The sequence below is a fragment of the Urocampus carinirostris genome, chromosome 11 (assembly GCF_059441175.1).
Source record: "Urocampus carinirostris isolate Australia breed hairy pipefish chromosome 11, RoL_Ucar_1.0, whole genome shotgun sequence".
Lineage (NCBI taxonomy): Eukaryota > Metazoa > Chordata > Actinopteri > Syngnathiformes > Syngnathidae > Urocampus > Urocampus carinirostris.
Genome location: NC_142359.1, coordinates 23,660,347 through 23,682,266, shown reverse-complemented (window position 1 = coordinate 23,682,266; position 21,920 = coordinate 23,660,347). Strand labels below are relative to the sequence as shown.

The 21,920-nt window shown below is 37.9% G+C and overlaps 1 protein-coding gene across 3 annotated transcripts in view; it reads right to left on the bottom strand.

Moving 5' to 3' along the window:
• Window positions 1–3,262: 3,262 nt before the first annotated feature.
• The window catches only part of saxo6 (stabilizer of axonemal microtubules 6), a 20,675-nt gene continuing 2,017 nt past the window's right edge, over window positions 3,263–21,920 (bottom strand). The window contains exons 5-14 of one of the 3 annotated variants that reach the window (XM_088346616.1): window positions 21,676–21,875; window positions 20,123–20,368; window positions 19,936–20,045; window positions 18,294–18,360; window positions 16,560–16,771; window positions 13,897–14,096; window positions 13,720–13,769; window positions 10,937–11,141; window positions 8,564–8,623; window positions 3,263–5,560 (exon numbers count right to left, since the gene is read on the bottom strand). In XM_088346616.1, coding sequence (XP_088202742.1) covers window positions 5,451–5,560; window positions 8,564–8,623; window positions 10,937–11,141; window positions 13,720–13,769; window positions 13,897–14,096; window positions 16,560–16,771; window positions 18,294–18,360; window positions 19,936–20,045; window positions 20,123–20,368; window positions 21,676–21,875 — 1,460 coding nt within the window. In that variant the 3' untranslated portion in view covers window positions 3,263–5,450. The remainder of the gene's footprint in view (window positions 5,561–8,563; window positions 8,624–10,936; window positions 11,142–13,719; window positions 13,770–13,896; window positions 14,097–16,559; window positions 16,772–18,293; window positions 18,361–19,935; window positions 20,046–20,122; window positions 20,369–21,675; window positions 21,876–21,920) is intronic. The other 2 variants (XM_088346617.1, XM_088346618.1) reach the window with 2 other exon arrangements.

The following is a 21,920-nucleotide window of genomic DNA, read 5'->3' as shown; positions in this document are numbered from 1 at the left end:
CCTAGCAACAACTAATGTCTGATATGTCATTGGTTAAATGCCTAAATCGGAAAGCACATCTGGAACAATGATGCTGACTGACAATTTGAAATTATTAAGTAAGTGTAGATGGACAAAATATAATTAACATGATTCTAAAGTCTTTATTGTGACAGTGACACGAAGAGCATGCTGGGAGCACACATCCACACAGGTTGCCAGGGAGGCTTGAGGCGATATCCAGTTTGTTGATCGCAGGTTTGATTCCCGGCTCCTCCGTGTTATATGTCGAAGTGTCCTTGGGCAAGACACTGAATCCCTAATGCCCCCAATAAGCAGGTAGGTGCTTTGCATGGCTGCATGGCCGCTCTTGGTGTGTGAGTGTGTGTGTGAATGGTTAAGTGTGAAGTGCATTGTAAAGCGCTTTTGGGAGGTCTTCAATGACTTGAAAAGCGATATATAAAATGCCGACCATTTACCATGATTCAGATATATTTTAGGCCAGCAGAGAAGCCCTTGCAGGCCCTCATGGCCCATAAGTAATTAAAATAGTTGTTTCCCTTGTTGTGTTTATTTACATTTATTCACACTTTTCAGGATGACTCTGTTTTCTCCATTCTCATTTGCTTCTAGCACTGTGAGTAAAATTAGTGTTATAATGAGATAAAATCAGATGCCTTTTCACAGGTCAGTTGTATCCTTTACTATCTGATCTTGGCTGTGTATCGGCACTCTCACCACCGGGACCCTTGTGTGATTCCCACTGCAAACAACACTTTGCAAATTTGGTCAGCGTCACTTTTCGACTGATCAACCATTGCACCAATGTGTACCATAGGTGTGTAAAATGCGCACTGATTATACAGGGAAAAATATGGCAGCTCTTATTTTAGTTGCAATTTCATGCGTCTTATATTCTGGCATGCAAATGAAAGAAGACTACTTTTTTTGGGGTGTGCTTCATAATCCGGTGCGCCTTTGTAGTCCAGACAATACGTTATGTTACATAATATATGGATGATAATGATCAACAGCATCATAGGCTTCTCCAAAGTGACGTCAGGAAATACAAACAAGTTGTTAAAAAAACATTCCAAAGAATTAATTAACGCACCTCCAGCGGGAATTTTCTTTCGTCACACAAGAGGAGGTGACATCACAAGCTAGCGAGACAAATGGCAATATTTGCTTACGGAGGCGAAAAGGAAGTGATGACATCATGTGGACTTTCGACCCATCTGTATGCATTCATGTTCCAAAAACAATTAGTGAAGAGGATATAAGAATAAATTATGAGAATAGACTAAAGGAATACATTAGGGCAGAGGTCTTTAACCCAATTAAACTGGGGGCCGCCGCAGCTAGGGTCTGTGTAAGGTTGAGCCACATCAGGTTTTCCACAAGAAAAGCTTGGATATAAACATTCCACTGTGAATAAATATATATTTTTAATAACCTACAAAAAATAAAATCTAAGGAGAACAAACAATATTAAATATTAAAAATCTAGCTTATTTTCTTTTGAAATATAACAAATAAGAAAGACTTTAAGGATATTGTGCATCCGAGTGGCAAAAAAAACAAACATTCATTACAAAAAGCAATATTGATTTGACTAATTAGCTAATATACATGAACTCTAATATAAATTACCTAAGGCTCCCTAGAGTAAATTGAAATGATTGTCTGCTATCGTGCTGACAAGGATACCCCCCCCCAAAACTAATAACCTTGTGAAAGAATGAGGAAAAAAATGAGAGGAAAAACTGTGTGGTTTGTTTACGATAAGTTAAACGTTTAGTAGACACTCAAAATAAGGAGAGAAGACAATAATGGATTTTGAAATCACAGGAGAACAGGAAAGTACACAAAACTCTGATAAGAAATTCCAACCTGTTCTAAAAGTCCTCTTTTTATTACATTTTCTAGGTTATAAAAAAGCAGAACTGCCCTAAAAGGTGTGGAGGGTCAGAGAACAGCCGCATTAATGGCCGAGAGTGACAATGATGTAACAGTGAATAATAGACAAAATGAATACTAATGGTGATCAGTAATAGTCAGAATAAAGAACTGACATCCTATGCAATCTCCTTTGCAGGTGTCCAATATTAATCCAGAATAAACTTATCATTAGGTCAAATTAGGTCTGATCTAAAACCAAATTATGCGAGTAGAAAAATCTATTCGTTTTCAGATTCAAATATGTGTATTGACAGTCTTTAATCTGAACAGAAACGGAACTTTCAACATCAATTGTTCGAAACATGGTTTTTCGCAAAACAATTTAGTGTAACATTACATTTTATCTGCATGTCAGTTTTTGAAAGCGGTACCACCAAGAACATCAGACTACTATGCCAGATGACAGAAAAAAAATACAATGAAATTTTGTTTCATAACAAAAGTCAAGCAGATGAAACAGGTTTGATTCAAAGACTTCTGTCTTCTTACCGAAAATGACATTCAAAGTGCATCCAATGTCCTTTAAGCTTCATTTCAACAGCGGTAAAGATCTACTTCCCTGCGGCACCTCGTTCTGCATTTCAATTTAAAGCAAATATTTCACAGTTAAATTGCAAAAAAAAGCTAATACCTCATTGAAAGCACAGTGCAGACTGAACTTGTGTTTCACCCGCACACTTTATAATTGTTGCCGCATTTTTGAATGAATTAGTCCCAAATTCAAGCAGAAGTAGCATCCTTTTCAAACTCGCACAGACCACAAGGACATTAAACCCTCATATTAAAGGGACAATGTGTGTTATTTGACCACTAAATGTCGCTGTTATGTGTATCGCCACCAAAAACAAGTGCTAAAAAGCACAAGGAAGAATACAAACTATGTACACTCAAAGGTGACCAAAATGAAGTGTTTTTTTTTTTTTTTTAGTTTTAGGATCCCCAAAAGGGACTGATAGGGGACATGTTTGTGTGAAAGTGTATGTATTTTTTTTTGCATATTTTTCAAACGAAAAAATATGTTTTCTTAATTTTATTCTCGCACCAATAGGCGCTATATAATACAAACTGTCCCTTTAAGGTAGGGGTCTCAAACTATCATGCATTAGAAGAATGATTGAAGTAGGAAGTAACAAACAATAACAAATTCGAATAAAAAGCAAATACTAGCATTGAACAGAAAATAATAGCAATACAACATGATAATAAGTTAAAGAACAGTATAAGAGTAAATTATTGGAATTGCGTCCAGAAAAAGGAACAAATGAAAGAATATCAAATACTTTGGGTAAAGAGTATAAATCAGAATTCAAATACATCAAACTTTTTGCACATACAGTTTAATTTAACCGCATTAGATAATTAGATTATCAGTGTAATGACTAAAATACATTAGATCGATATTGCACTTGTTTAAGCTCTTACAATGGATGCATTATTCATTCACGCACACAATCACATGTATTACGCTGGTAAGATGTGTAAACAGTTGCCCTGGGGTTGGGCTGACACAGGGGTTAGCAGCCCAAAATGTTGAAAGAGCCATATTTGATCAAAAATAAAAAGACATATATTTGGAGTAGTAAACACCCAGTATATTCATTGAAAAACATGAAGAATGTGTTATTTTTGTCCTCTTACAGAAACCATATAGTTTTCCATTATCAAACATTTTCTAAAAAGCGCACACGGGAGCCACTTGTTGCTGACCCCCGGGCTGACGGTGGTGTTGCTGCCATTTTATGCCAAAACACCTTGCAGACAAGCCCCTTTTATGCACTAGTGCCACTACGAAATGTAATTTTCTGGAGTATTGGAATTAAACCAGCTACTCTCTGATTACTGGCTGATCCACCTTATACCCTGAACTATAGCCACATCAAAAATGTAGAGTACCAGCTCTTTATGCGAGCACTTCTAAACCCGAAAATTTCGATATGCATCTTTTATTTGGAAGAAAAATCTTTCCCCGCGTACGAAAGAAAATCCAGTTCACGAACAATCCCAGAGGCTACTCTAGAGACCGCTAGATCCTGGAGAACGCTCATCACCAGAATAGACAGTTTGCACGAGCAATTTACTACAGGCAAAAAAATAAAATTTAAAAATGTTTAAACATTTTTGGTGGGTATGCTCAGTTAAATTTACAGTAACTTTAATTTTTAATGTACAGTAAGTGCTTAAAACACAACACAGCATCTATTTACTCACATTATGTTGAAAACCTCGACAATACAGACTCTCCCCTACTTATTCGACTTACGAAAAACGGTAGATACGAACATTTTTTTTAGGGTGGCAAAAAATATCCGGACATTGCTGTAAGTTAGATTTTGTATTGTGAGCACCTTTTTCTACAGTATAGGACAGTACTGTAGTGCTTATTTTCGCTTCCTCTTCCTAGTTCGTGTGTAAACATTCCATACTGTATCTCCAGCGCGCTGAGAACTTTGACATTTTTATTGTTTAATATCTCGTGCATCCATTCGATATGGTTGGTGTAAAGTCTAAAAAAGAGGCGGGGGGTTTCTTTTGAAATGAAAGTGCAATAAGAAAGCTTGATGCGGTTGAGAAAATGGTTGGATCGTTTTTTTTCGTCCGCTTTTTACCACGGAGGAGGAAGTCGCCTAAGTGTTGAAGTCCATCTTCCAAAAGTAAGTTTAACTTAACTTTATTTATCTTTATAGAGCATATTATTTGATGAAATGTTTATTTTTTAGTACAAAACAATACAGGTTACTTTGACAAGCCTTAAACATACTTATAAAAGCTTAAACAAAATATAGCACTGAAGCAACTTACGAACGATTGTCCGGAACCCGTCTCATTCGTAAGTAGGGCAGCGTCTGTATTAGCAATCTACGATGGCAATGTCGTCCACTACCAGTGACCAAGACAATAATTATTATAACCAAAAACGAGCTGATCAATATCGGTCTTTTTAAAAAAAAAACTACTTTTTTTTGTTGCCTAAAAATTGTTATACGGTGTAAACAATTTGAAATGATGAAAAAATGTATAAAATACAAAGAAAATATCAAAGTTGACAGCTATGCACCAACCTCCACCCCTTCCTCCGCACCATGTGCACACCTTTGTTATGGTGACTGCCTCAATGGTAAGTGCTCATAATAAACTCACATTTTATTTTGTTAATACCATCCTATTCAACTTATTAGTGTATTTTTGTAAGTGTATTTACTATTTTAATATGTTTGTAGGGAACATTTAAGGTTCACTTTTATGCTTTTGGGAGGTCGGGAACGGACCAATTCGTTTTGAATTATTTCATATCCAGAAAATTCGCTCGTTACACGAGCAAGTCAAGCTATGAGAAAGTTCAATTTGGCTCATATGAAGAGGTACCTCTGTATATAAATGAAGGAATAAATAACAATAAATTATTCATATTCAACACATAAGGAATGAAGGAGTGAACGATAATAGAGAATTGAAATAAAACAGACGAGAGTTCAACAAGTCCAAGTGCATTTGAAGTTGGTTTCTAGGACTCAGCTTCGTCCCCAGAATTCTTGTCGTCTCCTCTGCGCTCGGTCCAGCACGGTGGAGGCAGCGGAGCATGATGCGACCGAGTGGCTCGACATGACCGACAGACGGTCATCTGCGAGGGAAGGCAAGTATGTCAAAGTTAGCGTTTAAAGATGACTCCTGCACTCACCTTCCAATTTTTAAAACGATGACAGTCGTAAAACTTTGGATACATATTATTTCCCCTATTACAGTAAAATAATAAGAAATCATGAGCAAAAAATGGATTGGCAGTTTTGAGGTTCTCTAATTCATGGATGAGAACATCTTACTGTTGAGGCCACCAGTATTTCTTCTTTTACACAGCTGATTGAAATGAGTAAAACATTGGCAAAAAATGGTAAAGGTCCAGAGTATTTTAAACCACTGTGCTGAAAGACATTTCAAAGAGGGCACCCTTGTGCCCGTGGGCATGTTGGAGATGCCTGCTCTACAGCTAACCTGCTCCAGATCAGGATAAGAACCAGGCTAAGCTTATCCCCAGAGATACAACTGGCACTCCTAGTGTCAATCGTGTGAAAGACAAATGAGTTTTATAGCATTTCAATGGACTTTATTGCAATATTTTTATTACTCTGAATTAATATTTTACATGTAGATTATTGTCTAGTAATTGAACGCTGTTGCCAATATAACAGACATTTTATAGCCATTTTTGGGGAAAATGTATTGCTGTCAGACTGTGTTTTATTGTAATTCCATCAAGAATGCTTGACATAGGGCCATCAGAGCTTTGATGCATATGTATATTATTGCGGCTTTTTTAGATTCTATAAAGTGACGCAAAAACTTGCAAAAATGATATAAATGACGTATTTAACAAGGGTAGTTTATATATATATATATATATATAAATATAAATAGGTCCAAATACTATTGATCAGATCCAGAGACAACTAAACAGAAGTTTGTACTCTATGAATCAATAAAAATATCAATGAAATAGCTCCCCATCCGTATTAATAAACAGAGTTTTGGTGCTACTGGATCTCATTGTTGCCTTTGATACAGTGGATCACCACCTTTTATTAAACCGACTTAGAAACCTGGTGGGCATCTCTGAAACTGTTTCAAACTGGTTTTTTTCCTATCTCACAGACCAACATTTCTTTGTAGGTATGGATGCATGATCCTCTAGAAACCATGAAATTACAGATGGGGTTCCCCAAGGTTCAATTTTAGGCCCAGAACTTTTTAATCTCTACATGCTTCCCCTTCGGGATGTCATCAGGAGACACCAAGTCAACTTCCATATTTACGCTGATGACACCCAGCTTTACATCGCCGTGTCCCCTGATGACACAAGTCCTATGGATACCCTTTTAAATTGCATTTCAGATATCAAGTAATGGATGGCAGAAAACTTTTTACACCTCAACCAGGACACAGAAAACTTTTCAACTAGGACAAAACAGAGATTTTACTCATTGGTTTTGGAAGTCAGAGGAAGAAACATTTACCAAAACTACAAGATTTTAGACCTTTGGATGATATTCAACTCTGAGCTCAATTTCATACCACATATCAAAAACACGACTTAAATTGGTTATATCATCTCAAGAATAGAGCCAGAGTCCACCCATTTCTCTCTTAGGCAAACACAGAGGTACAGATGCTTGCTTTTATATATTATTGTTTAGATTATTGTAATGCTCTACTCTCTGGTCTTACCCAAAAGAGTATTGCTAGCTTGCAGCTAATAGAAAACTCCGCAGCATGGGTGTTTTCGGGGACCAGGATCACATTACACCAGTTTTGAAATCGCTGCATTGGCTCAGTGTGCGTTTCAGGATCGATTTTAAGATGCTTTTACTAGTTTTTAAATGTCTTAATGATCTTGGGCCAACCTATCTGTTTCATTTTATTATATCAACCCTCGCGGTCCCTGAGGTCCTCTGGCAGCGGCTTGTTGACTATTCCGAGGATAAAGACCAAACCCTATGGTGAAGCAGCATTCAGCCCATTTGGTCCTCATCAATGGAACAGTCTCCTGGAGGATATCAGGCATGCAGGGACCTTTGCTATTTTTAAGAGGAGGCTCAGGACCCTATTTTTTTAATATGGCTTTTAATTGATAATTTTTATTTTTGATCTGTTTAACTAAGAATATTTTACTGTATAATGCTTTACTTTCATTTCATACTTTTACGTTTAGTTCTGCAGTCGTTTTTTTTTTATTTCTATTTCATATTCCAGTGTTTCCTCATTTGGGAGTATCACACTGGTAGGGTGTGGTTCAATGGCTGAAAATCCAGAGGCCATTGGCTGCCCTCTCTATCAGTGTGGATGAGTCTCCCTCAGGTCTCTTTCCTCACATGGCTAGCCAGTGCCATGTGATAATCATTTTTGACCTCTAGTACTACTTATTTTGTTCTTATTGTATTTTAACCATTGTGTGTACAAGTTAATTTGGGTTGTCGGAGGGGGATTTACCTGTCGTGGTGTATGCTAAATGTTTTTATACAGCACATTTATTTTGCCTGAAAAGTGCTTCACAAATACATTTGATTTGTAAAATAATACCTTGTATTGACTGTCAGCAACTTTTGCCAGGCTTACCTCTTTCTTTGAAGAAAGTGCTTATGTAACCTTTTTCCTTATAATTTATTTCACATCTTTAAAGATCTCCATAACTAGCTGTGGTTCAGCAGCTGTAAAAGACGATGGGCTACCCTTTATTTACCCCGATCCGTAAATCTGATATCGATTGGGGGGGTCTGTTTGAGGATGCACTGGCCGGAATAGTTCAAACTGCACTTAATCAGTTAGCTTGGATTTCTTTCTTAAACGTTCATGCAATACAGCAGTTGACATTTAAATCAGCTGTTTTTAGGGAGAGAAACCTTCAGAACCAAATGGACCAGATACAGTCAGCCACAAGAGTCAAAGCGATGCGAGAGCCGATACCGAGAAATTAGGCAGGCCTTGCTTCCTGGTATAGATGCTCACACATTTCTACTTTGCAATTTTTTTGTGGGGGTAAGGGTGGTTCTCAAAAAGCCTCAAGTCAGGTCAATGAGATGTCGAGGCCTGCAGGGAAGTTGTGCTCTGAGAAAAAGACAGGAAGACGAATCACCTTCATCGGGCCAGAAGCTTCTGGAATTTGGATGCGACCGGAATCTCAGACCCAGCTCACCTATGCAAATACATAAACGCATGAACGGATGTGCATGCACACATATACACACACTACACGTACACTACCATTTAAAAGATTGGGGTCGCTTTAAAATGTCTTGTTTTTCCAAACAACATAATATGAAACTAATCAGAAATACACTCTGTACATTGTTAAGGTAGTAAATGACTATTTTGGCTGCCAATGACTGGTTTTTAAATCCAATATCTCCTTACGTTTATAGAGGCCCATTTCCAGCAACTAAGACTCTAGTGTTTTAATAGTACATTGTGTTTGCTAATTGCATTAGAAAGCTAATTAGTAAACCTGTGTGCAATGTTAGCAAAGCTTTAAACAGACTAGCTGGTAGGAGAAGCTATAAAACAGACCCTCCTTTGAGCTAGTCAAGTATCTGGAGCAGGGGTCGGGAACCTTTTTGACTCAGAGAGCCATAAAAGCAAAAAAAATATTAATTTTATTTTGGGAAAGAGCCACACCATATATTATGAGACAAATTTACTAAATTGCTAAACCGGCGCCCCAGACAAAAGCTTAGTCTTCAGCACATTTATTTTTGATGATTTGATAAAAATGATGAAAAGAGAATAATGCCAGAGCCCCTGTCCCAAATTCAGCAAACAGACCACTTTAAACTTGTCTCTTTCTTGCAATTACTCAAGATCGGTTAAACTCCTTTTGACCCTTTTTTTCATACATATTGGTTTCAAAACCAGATGCAAGCATTTATTTTGTAAAAACGTCACAACATTCTGAGAATAGGGAGCCTTATGTGCTTACCTTTGGCGAGAGATGGGAGGGAATGCTTGTACTTTTTGCATAGCTCCACCCATCCCTCCCACTCACCCAATCAAATGACTAAGTTCTCTTCCGGTGTTTTGGCGTATTTACAGTTCTGTGGATTCGTCATAAAGTATCTGAACACTGAACACAGATTATGTAGTGAACTTTTAAATAAAGGATTCTTTAGCGTTGTACAGCCAACACGAGTTTTTTTTCCCCCTTTTTTGTGTGACACCTTGACTGTAAATTGTAGTGAAAAACGTGCCCTATATATTCTGCGAAGTGTTACCTTAAAATTAGCTTTGGTTTGGCTTTACGTGTACCTGAATAGGATAGACAACTCCGGTTTTGAACAAGATGGAGAAATTTTGCATGCAATCAAATTGGTCTCTGAGCCACAGATACTCATAGAAAGAGCCATATATGGCTCGCGAGCCATAGGTTCCCGACCCCTGATCTGGAGCATCATATTTCTGCGTGCAATTAATGTCCAATGTCCGAATGTCCAGAAAAAGACTACTTTTGTGTAAAACTTGACAGTCTAATTCTTGTTCTAAGCAATAAAGGCTATACCATGCAAGAATTTGCAAGAAACTGAAGACCTCTTACAGGTTTTGAGGTAAGTTAGGTTCAAGACGTTTTAAGACTTTTTAATGCATTTTCAAATCAAAGACAAAAAACAAATATTTCTTGAACAAAATATATAGTGACTCATACACATCATCTGGAAAAGCTTTTACCCATGTCAACAGACAGCCACTTCTTATTAAATGTAGTTTCCCAAGGTCCAAAGTAAACGTCTCTAACCAAAGTTGCTATGTGTACTGTGGACCTAAGACATGAGTCTGCTCTGAAAGGCCCGACATCAAAGTTTTGATAGTTCCGTTATTGTGGTCACGCCATGTTGCCACAAAAATAAATCGGTGATGAATTAAAAAAAAAAAAAAGAAAAAGAAAATGAATTCTTTTTCATTCAAACAAACATAATTCTTATTAATATGTTCACATTTTTAAGACTTTTGAAAATTGGATTTAAGACATATAAATGCCAATTAAGGCCTTATTTTCAGAATAATGAATTGAATGCCTTTTGAGACTTTTCAAGGATCCGCGGGAACCATCTCACAACGGTGTTCTACTCCCTTGAGAGAACATCAAACAGGCTCTAATCGGAGTAAAAAGAAAAGTGGGAGGCACCAGTTGCACAACCAAGAAAGAGACAAGCACATTAGGGTCTCTAGTTTAAGAAATAGGCGCCTTTCACAGCAGCTTTGTAAAATGGTTACAGCAAAACACAAGTGTCAACATTTACAGTGACAAGGCGACTCTGAAATAATGGCCTTCAAGGCAAATAAAAAGCCATACGTATGTCTGACTGGCCAACCCAAGAAATATGGGAAAAGGAACACAGACATTGGACAACTCATTTGATAAACAAAAGTGGGAAACACAAAATCGTCTGGGTATACCCCAATTTTTGAACGGTAGTCATCAGATAGAACAATCTATAAATGGACAAACAAAGCTAACCGTTGTGCTGGAATTCGGCGTTTCTCAACTGTCCTCGAATGACGTAGACTGCGGGCGGGGCTGACCTTAGCCTGCACACGATTGGTTGACACTCCACGACTGATTCGGGCCGTTGCAGGGGGACAGAGCTACAAGGTTGAGCCCTTTTAGGAGTGACTGCTCTGCTCGAATTGTTCATTGCCATGGAAACATCAGCGTCCCGCTTCTGTATGGCCAGATACAAGCTTGTCAATCGATAGTTCAACCTTGGGCGGTGCCATATGGCCAAAATGTAAAATCTCGATTTCATAAAAAGGACTAGAGGATTACAATGTTAAACAGTTCTAAAAAATTACAAACCATGTAAAAGAATGCATCGTGCGCAAAATACAGTTTTGAGAAAAAAAAAAAGAAAAAAAAAACAACTAACAAAAACGTATTACAAATGAATTTTAATGCAAAACATTCATAGTTTCTGCCAAACGGAACAACTCATAGTTTGTGAGTAAATTATTTAACTGCACAATTAACCAAATAGTAAATATTGTTTGATATTTAGCAGTTCCCTCTAGGTGGGGCTCACGCTGTAGAAAAAAATCTCAACCTACGAGTGTTTAGAAAAATGCATGTGTGTATGATAGCTAGTGTAGTTTTGTTTATTATTTAAATCAATATTGTTTTTAACAACTGTTTGCTTTCCAACTAGCAGACGCCAAATCATACACACTGTCCTTTAAAGTCAGTAAACGCTACTAAAATTGAAAAATGTGCAACCAATGGTCATTACTACTAGAATAGCCTTTGTGTTCAATAAAAATGGGAAAAAACTGTCCACTTAACTTTCCAAGTGAAGAATTTTGACATAATCAACCCCTTAACAACCCAATCCAAGGCGTACCCAAAGTGAATTAAATACTGTTGTTGAACCGTTTGGGAAATCTGGATGGTTTTGGTCTCTCTTTCAGTTGGGGAAGTTTTGTCCCCAACTGAAATAATCTCTGCAAGTGCGACTAACATTGGGTAATGTATTGGAAAACACAGAAATAGAATATTTTTATTATCGCCTCAATTTTTGTTTTGCAATGACATGTCTGTTGTGGAAATGTTTAAATTTATGCTTAAAACTCACTTCTACTCTATAGCATATGAAAAACGTAAACTGCTCATGTGTAATAACCTGTGAAACCCTTTGAGACTCTTTGTGATTAAGGGCTATACAAATAAAAATTACTTGACTTGACTTGCAGATGAGTGTAGCTTGGTTATTTTAGCTGGGAAACAGCTGGGATATTAACATGAAACCTTAACTAGTCCTGGGTCAGATCTGAAAAACTCAACATTAGTATTTTACACATTTTTATATTTTGAATTGCAAGAGTTTAAGCTTTCCAATGATATGTGGTATTACATATTTCAGTGACTAGTGACATCATACAGACACATCTTTGCTTCTTAACAGTCTGACAGCGAGCCATCGGAACATTAACAGGTTGAGAGTAAAGCATACACCACAACCTGTCGGACAATTTTCACTCTTGCAAAAAACTGCACATTAAATGTTCTAATAAATAGGAGGAAAAAGTTTCAGATCAGGAGATGTAAAGGTGGTCTGCACAGCCCTTTAATTTTTTTGTGATTGAATGTGGGTTGCATTTGAGGTGTCTTTAAAAAGTTGCAAGTGGAATATTTCCTCTATTAAATATATGTCAACAATGCTCAACTGAGTTTAAAAAGCCTTACTAATTATTGCGCCTACCTGGTCTTATCTTAATTTTAGCAAAGCTGTTCGGGCCGAATATTAGTTAGGAGGAAGGGGGGCTGTGTCTTTATAGAAGAAGAAGAATAGAATTTACTTTTATTGTCATTCTTTGTAACAATGCACACAGAACGAAATGTCGATACAACTGACACGTACAGTTAAACTGTAGCGAGCCGATGCCGCCGCAGCCAAACAGGGCGCAGCCATTTTAGTCATTAGGTGACCAAACGCCCCAATTCCAACCCTTAATGCTGAGCGCCAAGCAGGGAGGCAATGAGTACCAATGTTGTAAGTCTTAGGTATGACTCGGCCGAGGCTTGAACCAGCGACCTCCCAGTCTCAGAGCGGGCGCCCTACCATCTAAGCTACAGAGCTAGTTATGCTCATTACTGCAGTTTATTTTGGTTATTGAGAATGAAAATAGTGAAAGTAAGAAAAGGGCTGTTTCAAGTACAGTCTATGAATGTTTAATGACTGTACTCCCAAATCCTTCAATTGTGGACTCGCAAATCTACTAATTGTGGACTGAGCAATTCGGAAAAACGCTGGACTGTGTCATGTAAGATCAAACATTTGGTCCGGGAACTCTGTTTGACCCTCACAACATGCCCCCCCCCTCTGAAGCGCGCGCCAAGGACAACAAAGGCATCTAGTACTTTGTTCCTTTGTTCTTTGTTTGGAGCCGTCCAATTTCGTTGTCACAGCATATCCCATGTTGTACAATGACAATAAAGGCATATTCTATTCTATTCTATTCTATTCTATTCTACGCCAACCCAAGCCCCCAAAAAGATGAAAAAAAGAAGAGTTTATTTAAGCGGGTATGAGAAATGCAGGTACTTGCACGTACAAAATAAGGAACCTGAGAGACGGCAATGATAACAAGCCAAAAGATGGCGTCAGCGAGTAGAAAAGTTCCAAATTTCGTACAGCACCTTTAAACTCTTCAAATTGTACTATTCTATAACCTTGCAAATGATCAACTTTTAAAAACTTTTGACTCATTCGATTCATTGGCCACCATTAATTTACTCGATTTATTTACCTGTAAATCTTCTTGTAATCTGCCATTTCCCACAATGATAGCGCCGCCTGCTGGAAAAATACATGCCACAAAATGAAAAATGTTTTTTTTTTGGTAGAGCTCTTTTCAGGTTTCGAGTGATTGCGCATGTTTGTGCTTATGGGGCTAACTGTTATTTGTATTAGCATACGTCCATACCACAAGCAGGTGTAGTCACGTCAAGGTGCGTTCTGTGAAGTGCTCTGCGGTCCATCTCCGGAGTGGGCGAGCGCCCCATACGTTCGTCCTCATCTTCGCAGTCTTCTTTTTTGGCTGGCCAGGCCAGCTTGCAACAAGTGGGCGGAGCCAGTCGTCTGCTATGGGCGGGGCTTGCCGGTCCAGAGGTGGAGGCGGAGCAGCTGTGCAGGGGCAGTTTTTAGACTGACGAGTTACAAAGAAATGGACTCTTGGAACGCAATTACTTTTCTCTGTAACGAGTACTTTAACGCGTTATTAATAAAATTTAGTAACTCGACTGTTGTTAGGAGCGTTACTGTGTTACTCAATAAATTCAGATCATGACTTGAGATGTTGTTCGACAAACAATTCTGCATCACTTATATTTTCAAATGCAACCTTCTTTCCGCCAGTTACTAAAGGTGGTCATGTTTATATCTGCCTACAAAGTACAACAGAATACAATTACGATACAAGCACAGAGTACAAGGACGCTGAATTCTTCCTAATGCAGATATTCTCCAAACGGGAATATACTTACATTGCTAGCCAAATTTACAACTAGAAAGTAAAATACGGAAATCAAATGATTTTCTTGATGGAACATTACCTATTCAATCTGAAAAGCAATTAACTGCACTACACTAAACTTTGTTCGACTGAAGCTGCATTTTGAGTGACGGGACTAAAATGCGTTACTGCAACGCAATTAATTTTCTTGGTAACAAGTCATTAATTAAAAAAATTCAACTCCTACTATCGTTACTGCTTGGTGCGTTAATTCATTAATGTAGATCATTAATTATAGTGTCCTACGGTTGTTGAGGACTCTTGCTTCACGTTCCTCGTTCTGGTAAGACAATCCCTGAAGGATGTTAATATTTATCTACAAAATACAACTGAATACAGTTTTGGTGGCGGCATCTCAAGCACACAGTACCAGGACGGTGATTTTTTCTCATCTGAGCCGAGTTTACAACTATAAAATAAAATATTTAAATCAAGGGGGTCAGTTTATACGTGTATACTGTATTTGGTCTCGTCTCCAGGATCAAATGGTAAGGGAGGGGCGTGGCTTATACAGGAACAACAAAATCAATTGGGCAGAAGTGAGCACATAATTTACAGTTAAAGTGTGCTGAATTTTGGTCTTTTTTTTGGTAAATTTTATCACGCAATACACCATTCCTGGAGGAAAAAAAATCAAGCAATTTGGACAATACCCATGAACGTAGGAGATCTTGGTGAATGGTTTTGACATGAAGTGCTTTGGCAAAATGTTCATTGAGCACTCTCAAGATTACCCAAACCAAGAAATATAAAGGCTATACTGATTTCACATCTCAGTGTAAACATTTTCTTCCATTTTTTTTATTATATGGCTATTTAGAAGCATTTTAGGGGGTTGGCTTCTACACGAGTATTTATGGTAATTTGGAACTAGGTAGTTACTCTCACAGCAACACGCTACTTTTTGGGGTCGGTAATCTGTGGTGTAAGCAAGTTATATTTTAAATGAAATAACTAGTAAGTGTAACCAATGTTCCCTCCAATTTTCCATGGGTCTGAGCGTTCACACAAAGTCGGTGAGCAACGCTTGAAACAACAGTGAGCCACCATAATCCCAAGTGTGGCAAGATAATTAATGATCAAACATGTCCTAAACTTGACATCTAGTTACATTTGCTGAGTTTCCGGCAATGCAAAATTATTTTTCTCTTTTGAATGAATTGACTCATGTACTATTGCAAAGGTTGTACGGCATACAAACGTTGTTTGTTCTTAAAATTATTTCACAAGATATCCATTTCTTTTTATTTCCTGATATATTTTGTCGCATCATATTAACATTTTTGGGGGCTTATTTGGTCGGTTGTAGGATACAGAACTGTACTTAATCACATTTTTTAGTGGAAATACAATGTTGTCAACACGATGCACTTGATATACAGTAATTGGAAATTATTTGAATGCAACAAACTTTTTCTTCTTTTTTTCTACTTTTTTTTAAATTCCTTTAAAAAAAAATCTCATTGTGTTTATTTTTTCCGAGCTGTTACTTTTTTCTTTTTGTTCTCTATTTACTTTTTTCTTACATTTTTCCTTCATTTTTTCTCTTCCTTTTGTTTCTTTTTTTCTCAGCTTTTCACTACTTTTTCATTTGTGTATTTTTTCTTTTTTGTTCTATTCCCCCTTCCTTTAAGTCAATTTGTGCATAATTTTACTTCATATTTGGTCATGTTGGGATGAAAGAAGCAAAAACAACCTGAGGAGCCGTTTAGGACCCGAAAGAGCGGGTTCCTTTTTAGTAAGCCGAGCCGAAGAAGCCGGTTCTCGACATACTCTACTAACTTTACTCAACTTCGTTCGACTTCAAAATACTGCATTTAGGACACAACGTCAGGGGAACCCGTGTATTTTTACCTTCATGCACTGTAACTTTGACTTAAGTCGCTTCTTGATAAGTAATTTTGAGCCCTCATTTTTTTGCGCTGGCTAGATTTTCTTGTGCGCTGAGAATGTGCGAGCAGTGCGCAATTGCGCACCCGCGCAGCTTAGAGGAAACACTGAGTGTAACTAATTACTGTTTTTCAGTTATTGTAGGGGTTACAGGATGGCGAGGTCACGCAATGCTGAAAGCTCACCTAGCAAGGTCCAGGGCCTCCACATTGGGAGGCCTGTGAGGGTCTGAAGTGGAACTGGGAAGGTCCGCTGTAGGTTGGGGGCTGCTGTATTCACAGCTGGGCTCCCAAAGGAAGTTGTTTTGGGACTTCAGCTGGCTCAGGTGCTCCCTGGAGAAGTTGGTCCCCCACGCCCGATTGCGGTACAATGAGGCCTTTTCCCTCAACAGCGCTGCCTGCACCACGTCATAGGTACACACGCACATACAGGCAATAGTTTACAACAGGTATGTCAAACATACAGCTCGCACGTCAGACACGGATCATTGGATGATTTAATCAGCCCCGCCATCAATTTCTGAGCCTCTAGGTAATTTCTATCAAAATTCATTACAAAATAAATACAATAATAATATTGCTCCCAATGGCTGCAAGAGGGCAGTAAAGGATATACTTTCAGCTTTAATAGGCCAGGCATAGAAGTTTAATTTGATGTAGTCTGATCTTATTGCCCATGTATTTCTTTGTTCTTAATTTCAAACCCAGTATGACAATTAAGGCAAAATATATATGTACTATTTTATAGCTCCCACTTGAGTTTGTATAGCGTGGTAAGGTGGTTTAGGTGTAAAACGGCATTCACTACACTGTTGATATTATTCTAAGGCATTCAATGCCCAACATGACAATCATCATTTTATCCTTTTTTTGTAAAAAAAAAATGTGTTTTGCTTAAAAAAAGATCCCTAGTCATCCTGAGAACAGAAAGTCTGGATCTGGCCCCCAGAACCAAAGTAAGTTTAAAATCCCTGTTTTTTAGGAACATAAAGGTGCATATTGTGTGTCATGTGTGTCTTGTGGCGGATGTGACTCAAATGGAGATGCTGTTCTGGGAAGTGAGTCAGCATTATGACAGCTCAAAAAGAATTCTGGTAAAAGTCGATTCTGACCTGTGTGACCTTTCAAGCCGCACAGCAACAGGAAGCTGACTTAGTTCACTTCCTGTTGAGGTGGCTTTGGCAGAGGAGAATGTCTTAAGTAAGGTACTGGAATATTCATCCATCTATCCTCCTACCAACACTGATTGTATATTCTGAAACAGAGTGCCACAAAAATATACCCACAAATGCATATGATCTCCTGTACAGCCAATACCAAAGCTATCATAAAAAAAAGGCCCACTTGCGTTTTCTCTTGAGTCCTCAGCGATTTTTATCTCTTTAATACATCTTACTGTGCACTGAAAGGAAAAGCCCTCCAATTTTGTTGTACTATTAAATGACAAGGCAATTCTCAGATTCAGATTCAGATTCAGATCTACTTTATTGTCATTCTAGTACACGTGTATACAGAACGAAATGTCGATACATCTGACCCGCACAGTTTCCTTGAAATGTACAGATATAAATAAAATTCTGTTATAATCTTTCTAAATTCAGCCAAAATAACAAACATAACCTGGCTTTATCCCATATCTTTGTGTGCTATACCCCCTGGTCACTTGTTTTTGTTGACAACATTATCTTTGTGTGTTTCAGTCGTGAATAGACTATATAAAAAGAAAATTCAAATTAGGTTTCATGTGTGGATGTGTATGTACAATTTCCTCAAAATTAAGTGTTCCAGTTTATTGCTTTTTGCACGGGTTTCTTCTCATGTTCCTGCGCTGAAGCATCAAGTTTAGCTCAGCAGATAAGGTTAAGCTGCTTAGATGGTTAGCTAAGCAGGTAGAATTGAAGTCATGTGACCGCAACTCACCTGAGGGGTCACATCCGCATTTTCGTATTGAGGAGTAGGAAAGCTGGCTTCGTATTCTGTCAACTTCCTGTCCCTCATGAATGCAGACATAATGCATACAACACAAACACATATATAGATGAGTATTGAAATACAGTCAAACAGACTCACACACATTCAATTATAAGAAAAGACAACAACAGAAGCGAGCAGTCCTTATTAACATTTGCATAAGTGTGCACGGACACGCACATGCACAAACAACACAAACACTATCTAAGATGAGCATAACACACGCAACAGTTGATTAGCATAAAAGTACATGCAGCCAAATCACAATAAATGAAGTATACACAAACACATAAGTAACACAAGAAAAAAATAGCATTAGCATGCACCCAAAGTGCACACACAATCTTGGAAACCCACACAGAAAAAATACATAATAATAATAAAAACATGAACCGTGATATCTCGCTTTATCACGGTTTACTTTTCGCGGTTTTGCTACTTCCTTGATGTTCATCGTGCATTGCATTCTGATTGGCTAAACAGTCGCTCCGCCCCTTTTCTGTGTGTTTACCTGTGCCTCAATAACGTTGCAGTCTAAGTTGTACACTTACAAAGAAATACTTGAAGAATCTTTTTTATATTATATATAGCAGGAAGTGTGTTTTTAAAATGATAATTTAACATTAAAAAAGTTTTTTTTAGATAACAACAAAAAACTAAGTTACAGTACTTTTATTTGTTAAAGACAGGGTGCATTGTTTGAGTTGTCCTCAAAAAGTTGAAAGTTAAATGTTTTTTTTATTAAGTGTGCGTTAACAATGCCCAACTGAGTTCAAATAGCCCTTTCCACTGGGCCTATCTGGTTTGATATTACTTTTAGCAGAGCTGTGCGGGGCAGGACACATTAACTTCGAGGAATGGGGGTTGGGGGCAGTGTTGGAGAGTGATGTCATGCTTGTCCCCACAGGTATTTTTTTATTTCTAAAGGTCAGTGTAGCATGACAATAGAATAGCTTAGAATATAATATAATATGAATTCTTGTCATTGTAACAATGCAAAATGAAATTAAAAAGTGCCAAACATTTACAAGATGAAACACCATTGTTAAGATAATCACTTGGAGGTAATAGTATAAAAATAAGTAATATCAAATAAAAATTAAAATGATTACACATACCCGCCTAAGTATTTATAGCATCGAGGGAGATTATTGCCTTGGGGTAAAATGGTGAAAGTAAGAAAGGGCCTGCCTCAAGTATAGTCCAAACACCAACCCAAACCAAAAGAAAGATGAAATAGTTTATTTGAGCGCATCTAAGAAATGCACGTACTTGCATGCACATCATAAATGAGCTGACTGATGCTGCAACGATAACAAAAGCCAGGAGATAGTGGGCAGAGAGTAAGAAAGTTTTAAATTCCGGAACGCTTTTTTTAAACAGATGCTTGAGCCTGCAAAAAGGGTTTGTTCTTTGGATATAATTTATAATAGAGTATTGAATGAAAAATGAATGTTTTTACTTTGTGTATTCTGACTATTTCGTGAAAAACATTGGGTTACTGAACACCAAAGAAGCACTTTCCCATAAAAAGTACACAACACCCGGGTAACATAACGCAAGAAACATTAAAAGAGACGCATGCACACACCTGTGTCGTCGCCGGACATTTGGATGGGAGGCACCTTTACACTCATTGGCTGGGACAACATGTTGTGGGTGGAGCATACTTTCAGACTCCTCCCTCATCTTCTCACTCCTCTGTCAAAGAGAAGCAATAATATAATTGTCACCAATAATGTGTTTGTGTTCGTGTATGTGTGTGTGATTGTGCCTACGCTGCGTGTGTGGAAGAGCGGAACCCTATGCCTACGTTCCAGATGTTTGCGCAGGGGGGGGCCACGGGGCGGAGACAGGCCCTGGAAGCTACGACGGTACTCAGTTTCCATGGCGATCGGATGAGTCTGTGTTTCCATGGAGACACGAGGCGCCTGCGTTTCCTTGACGGTAGGGTGTGGTTTTGTGTGTGTGGCATCAGGCTGCAGTCTGACGGGAGAGGCCGCACTATTGCAGGGGTGTAAAATCTAGGACAGAAATTGATAAAATGGAGTAAAATCAATAATAAAAAGTACAGCAGTTAATTAAAAACAAAAAACAAATATGTATTTACATTTTCAAAGAAAAAATTATGTTTGCAATATTTACACAAGTCAAATACTTCTTTTTCTCATATAAAGACTTTATTACAGGTCTACCTTGGAGTGCTTAGTCAAATCTTGTTGCATACGATATTTCTCCAGGTTGATATCAATGACAATAAAAGCAGTTCTATTCAACTCATTTTTCTTTTTAGTATTTACAGTTAACGTGGTTACACTTTGGTTTGAATGTATTTGTAAAATGTTAGTACTTTATAATTTATCGTGATAATTTCAGAGTAAAGTTCAAAATCTTGTAAATTACAATCATGCACATAACGGTACAGCGGTAAGATGTGCCCTGGCTGGACGGCATTGCAGAACTAATTTCACCTATAATCATTTAAACACACTGCAACGACAAGATATTCTTAAAAATGAGAAAAGTAATTTTTACTGGCCAAAAATCAGAAAATTTGAATTTATTGCTGAAACTCTTTGTAACAACAACGAAAACGAGTAACAGAAAGTTATCACAGGGGACTTTACTCAGAATTCTTTGGCGGCTTGGATACCGTAACAGAATAATCAACATTATAAAGGACTCCGCTCACCCCTGGACCCAAGTCCCTTAAAACAAGGACTAACAGGCTCAGAGAAACTTTGTTCCCCAAGGCCATCACCATCCTAAAGAAGCGTGCAAAACTGTGAAAAGTATATATCTTGCCAGTTGCATTGAGAAATTGGTAATCATATATTATTTATAGAGTTATTTTGGAAGGTTGGTTGCTGCTAAATTTTAGTTCACTCCGTTTCATTGCTCTGTTGTTACGATGCACTGTTATTCCAACTTATTACAATAGTCTCCTTATAAATATTTTTGCCTATTTATCCTGATATTCTTTTGTCATATTTTTCTGTTTTAAGTTTTTTGATATTTATCCTGGGTTGCCAACTTAATCTTGTTGCAAACACTGCTAAGTCAAGTCATGTTTTTTTGTATAGCCTTTGATCACATGGAGTCTCAAAGGGCTGCACAGACCACAGACTATTGCAAACTAGAGACTATTATTACACCATTCCCTGATCTAAAACCTACATGAGAGCAAGGAAAAACTTCAAAACCTCAGCATGAGGAAAATGAAGAAACCTTGAGAAGGGACGTTAACTGTATTGTTATTAATGACAAAGACAATTTAATTCAATAGTGCATATAGCAAAAACAAGTGGTTGCATCGTGTACTGCAGCTCACCTGCTGTGCTGTCAGCAGAGGAGACTGGGCCGTTCTCGCTTTCCTTGACAAACCTTCCTTTTTCTTGGGTCTTGAATATTCATTTCCTGAGCTTGGTCCTGGTTCCTGTTCTGATCCTTCAGGTCTTGGGCCAGCCGGAGGATCTGACCCGGCAGGACCTGTTGCGCGTTTGCGGTTTTTACTCTTGACCTTCCGACGAACTGAGGACAAATGTTCAATCATAGAAATAATTGAGTAGACACAAA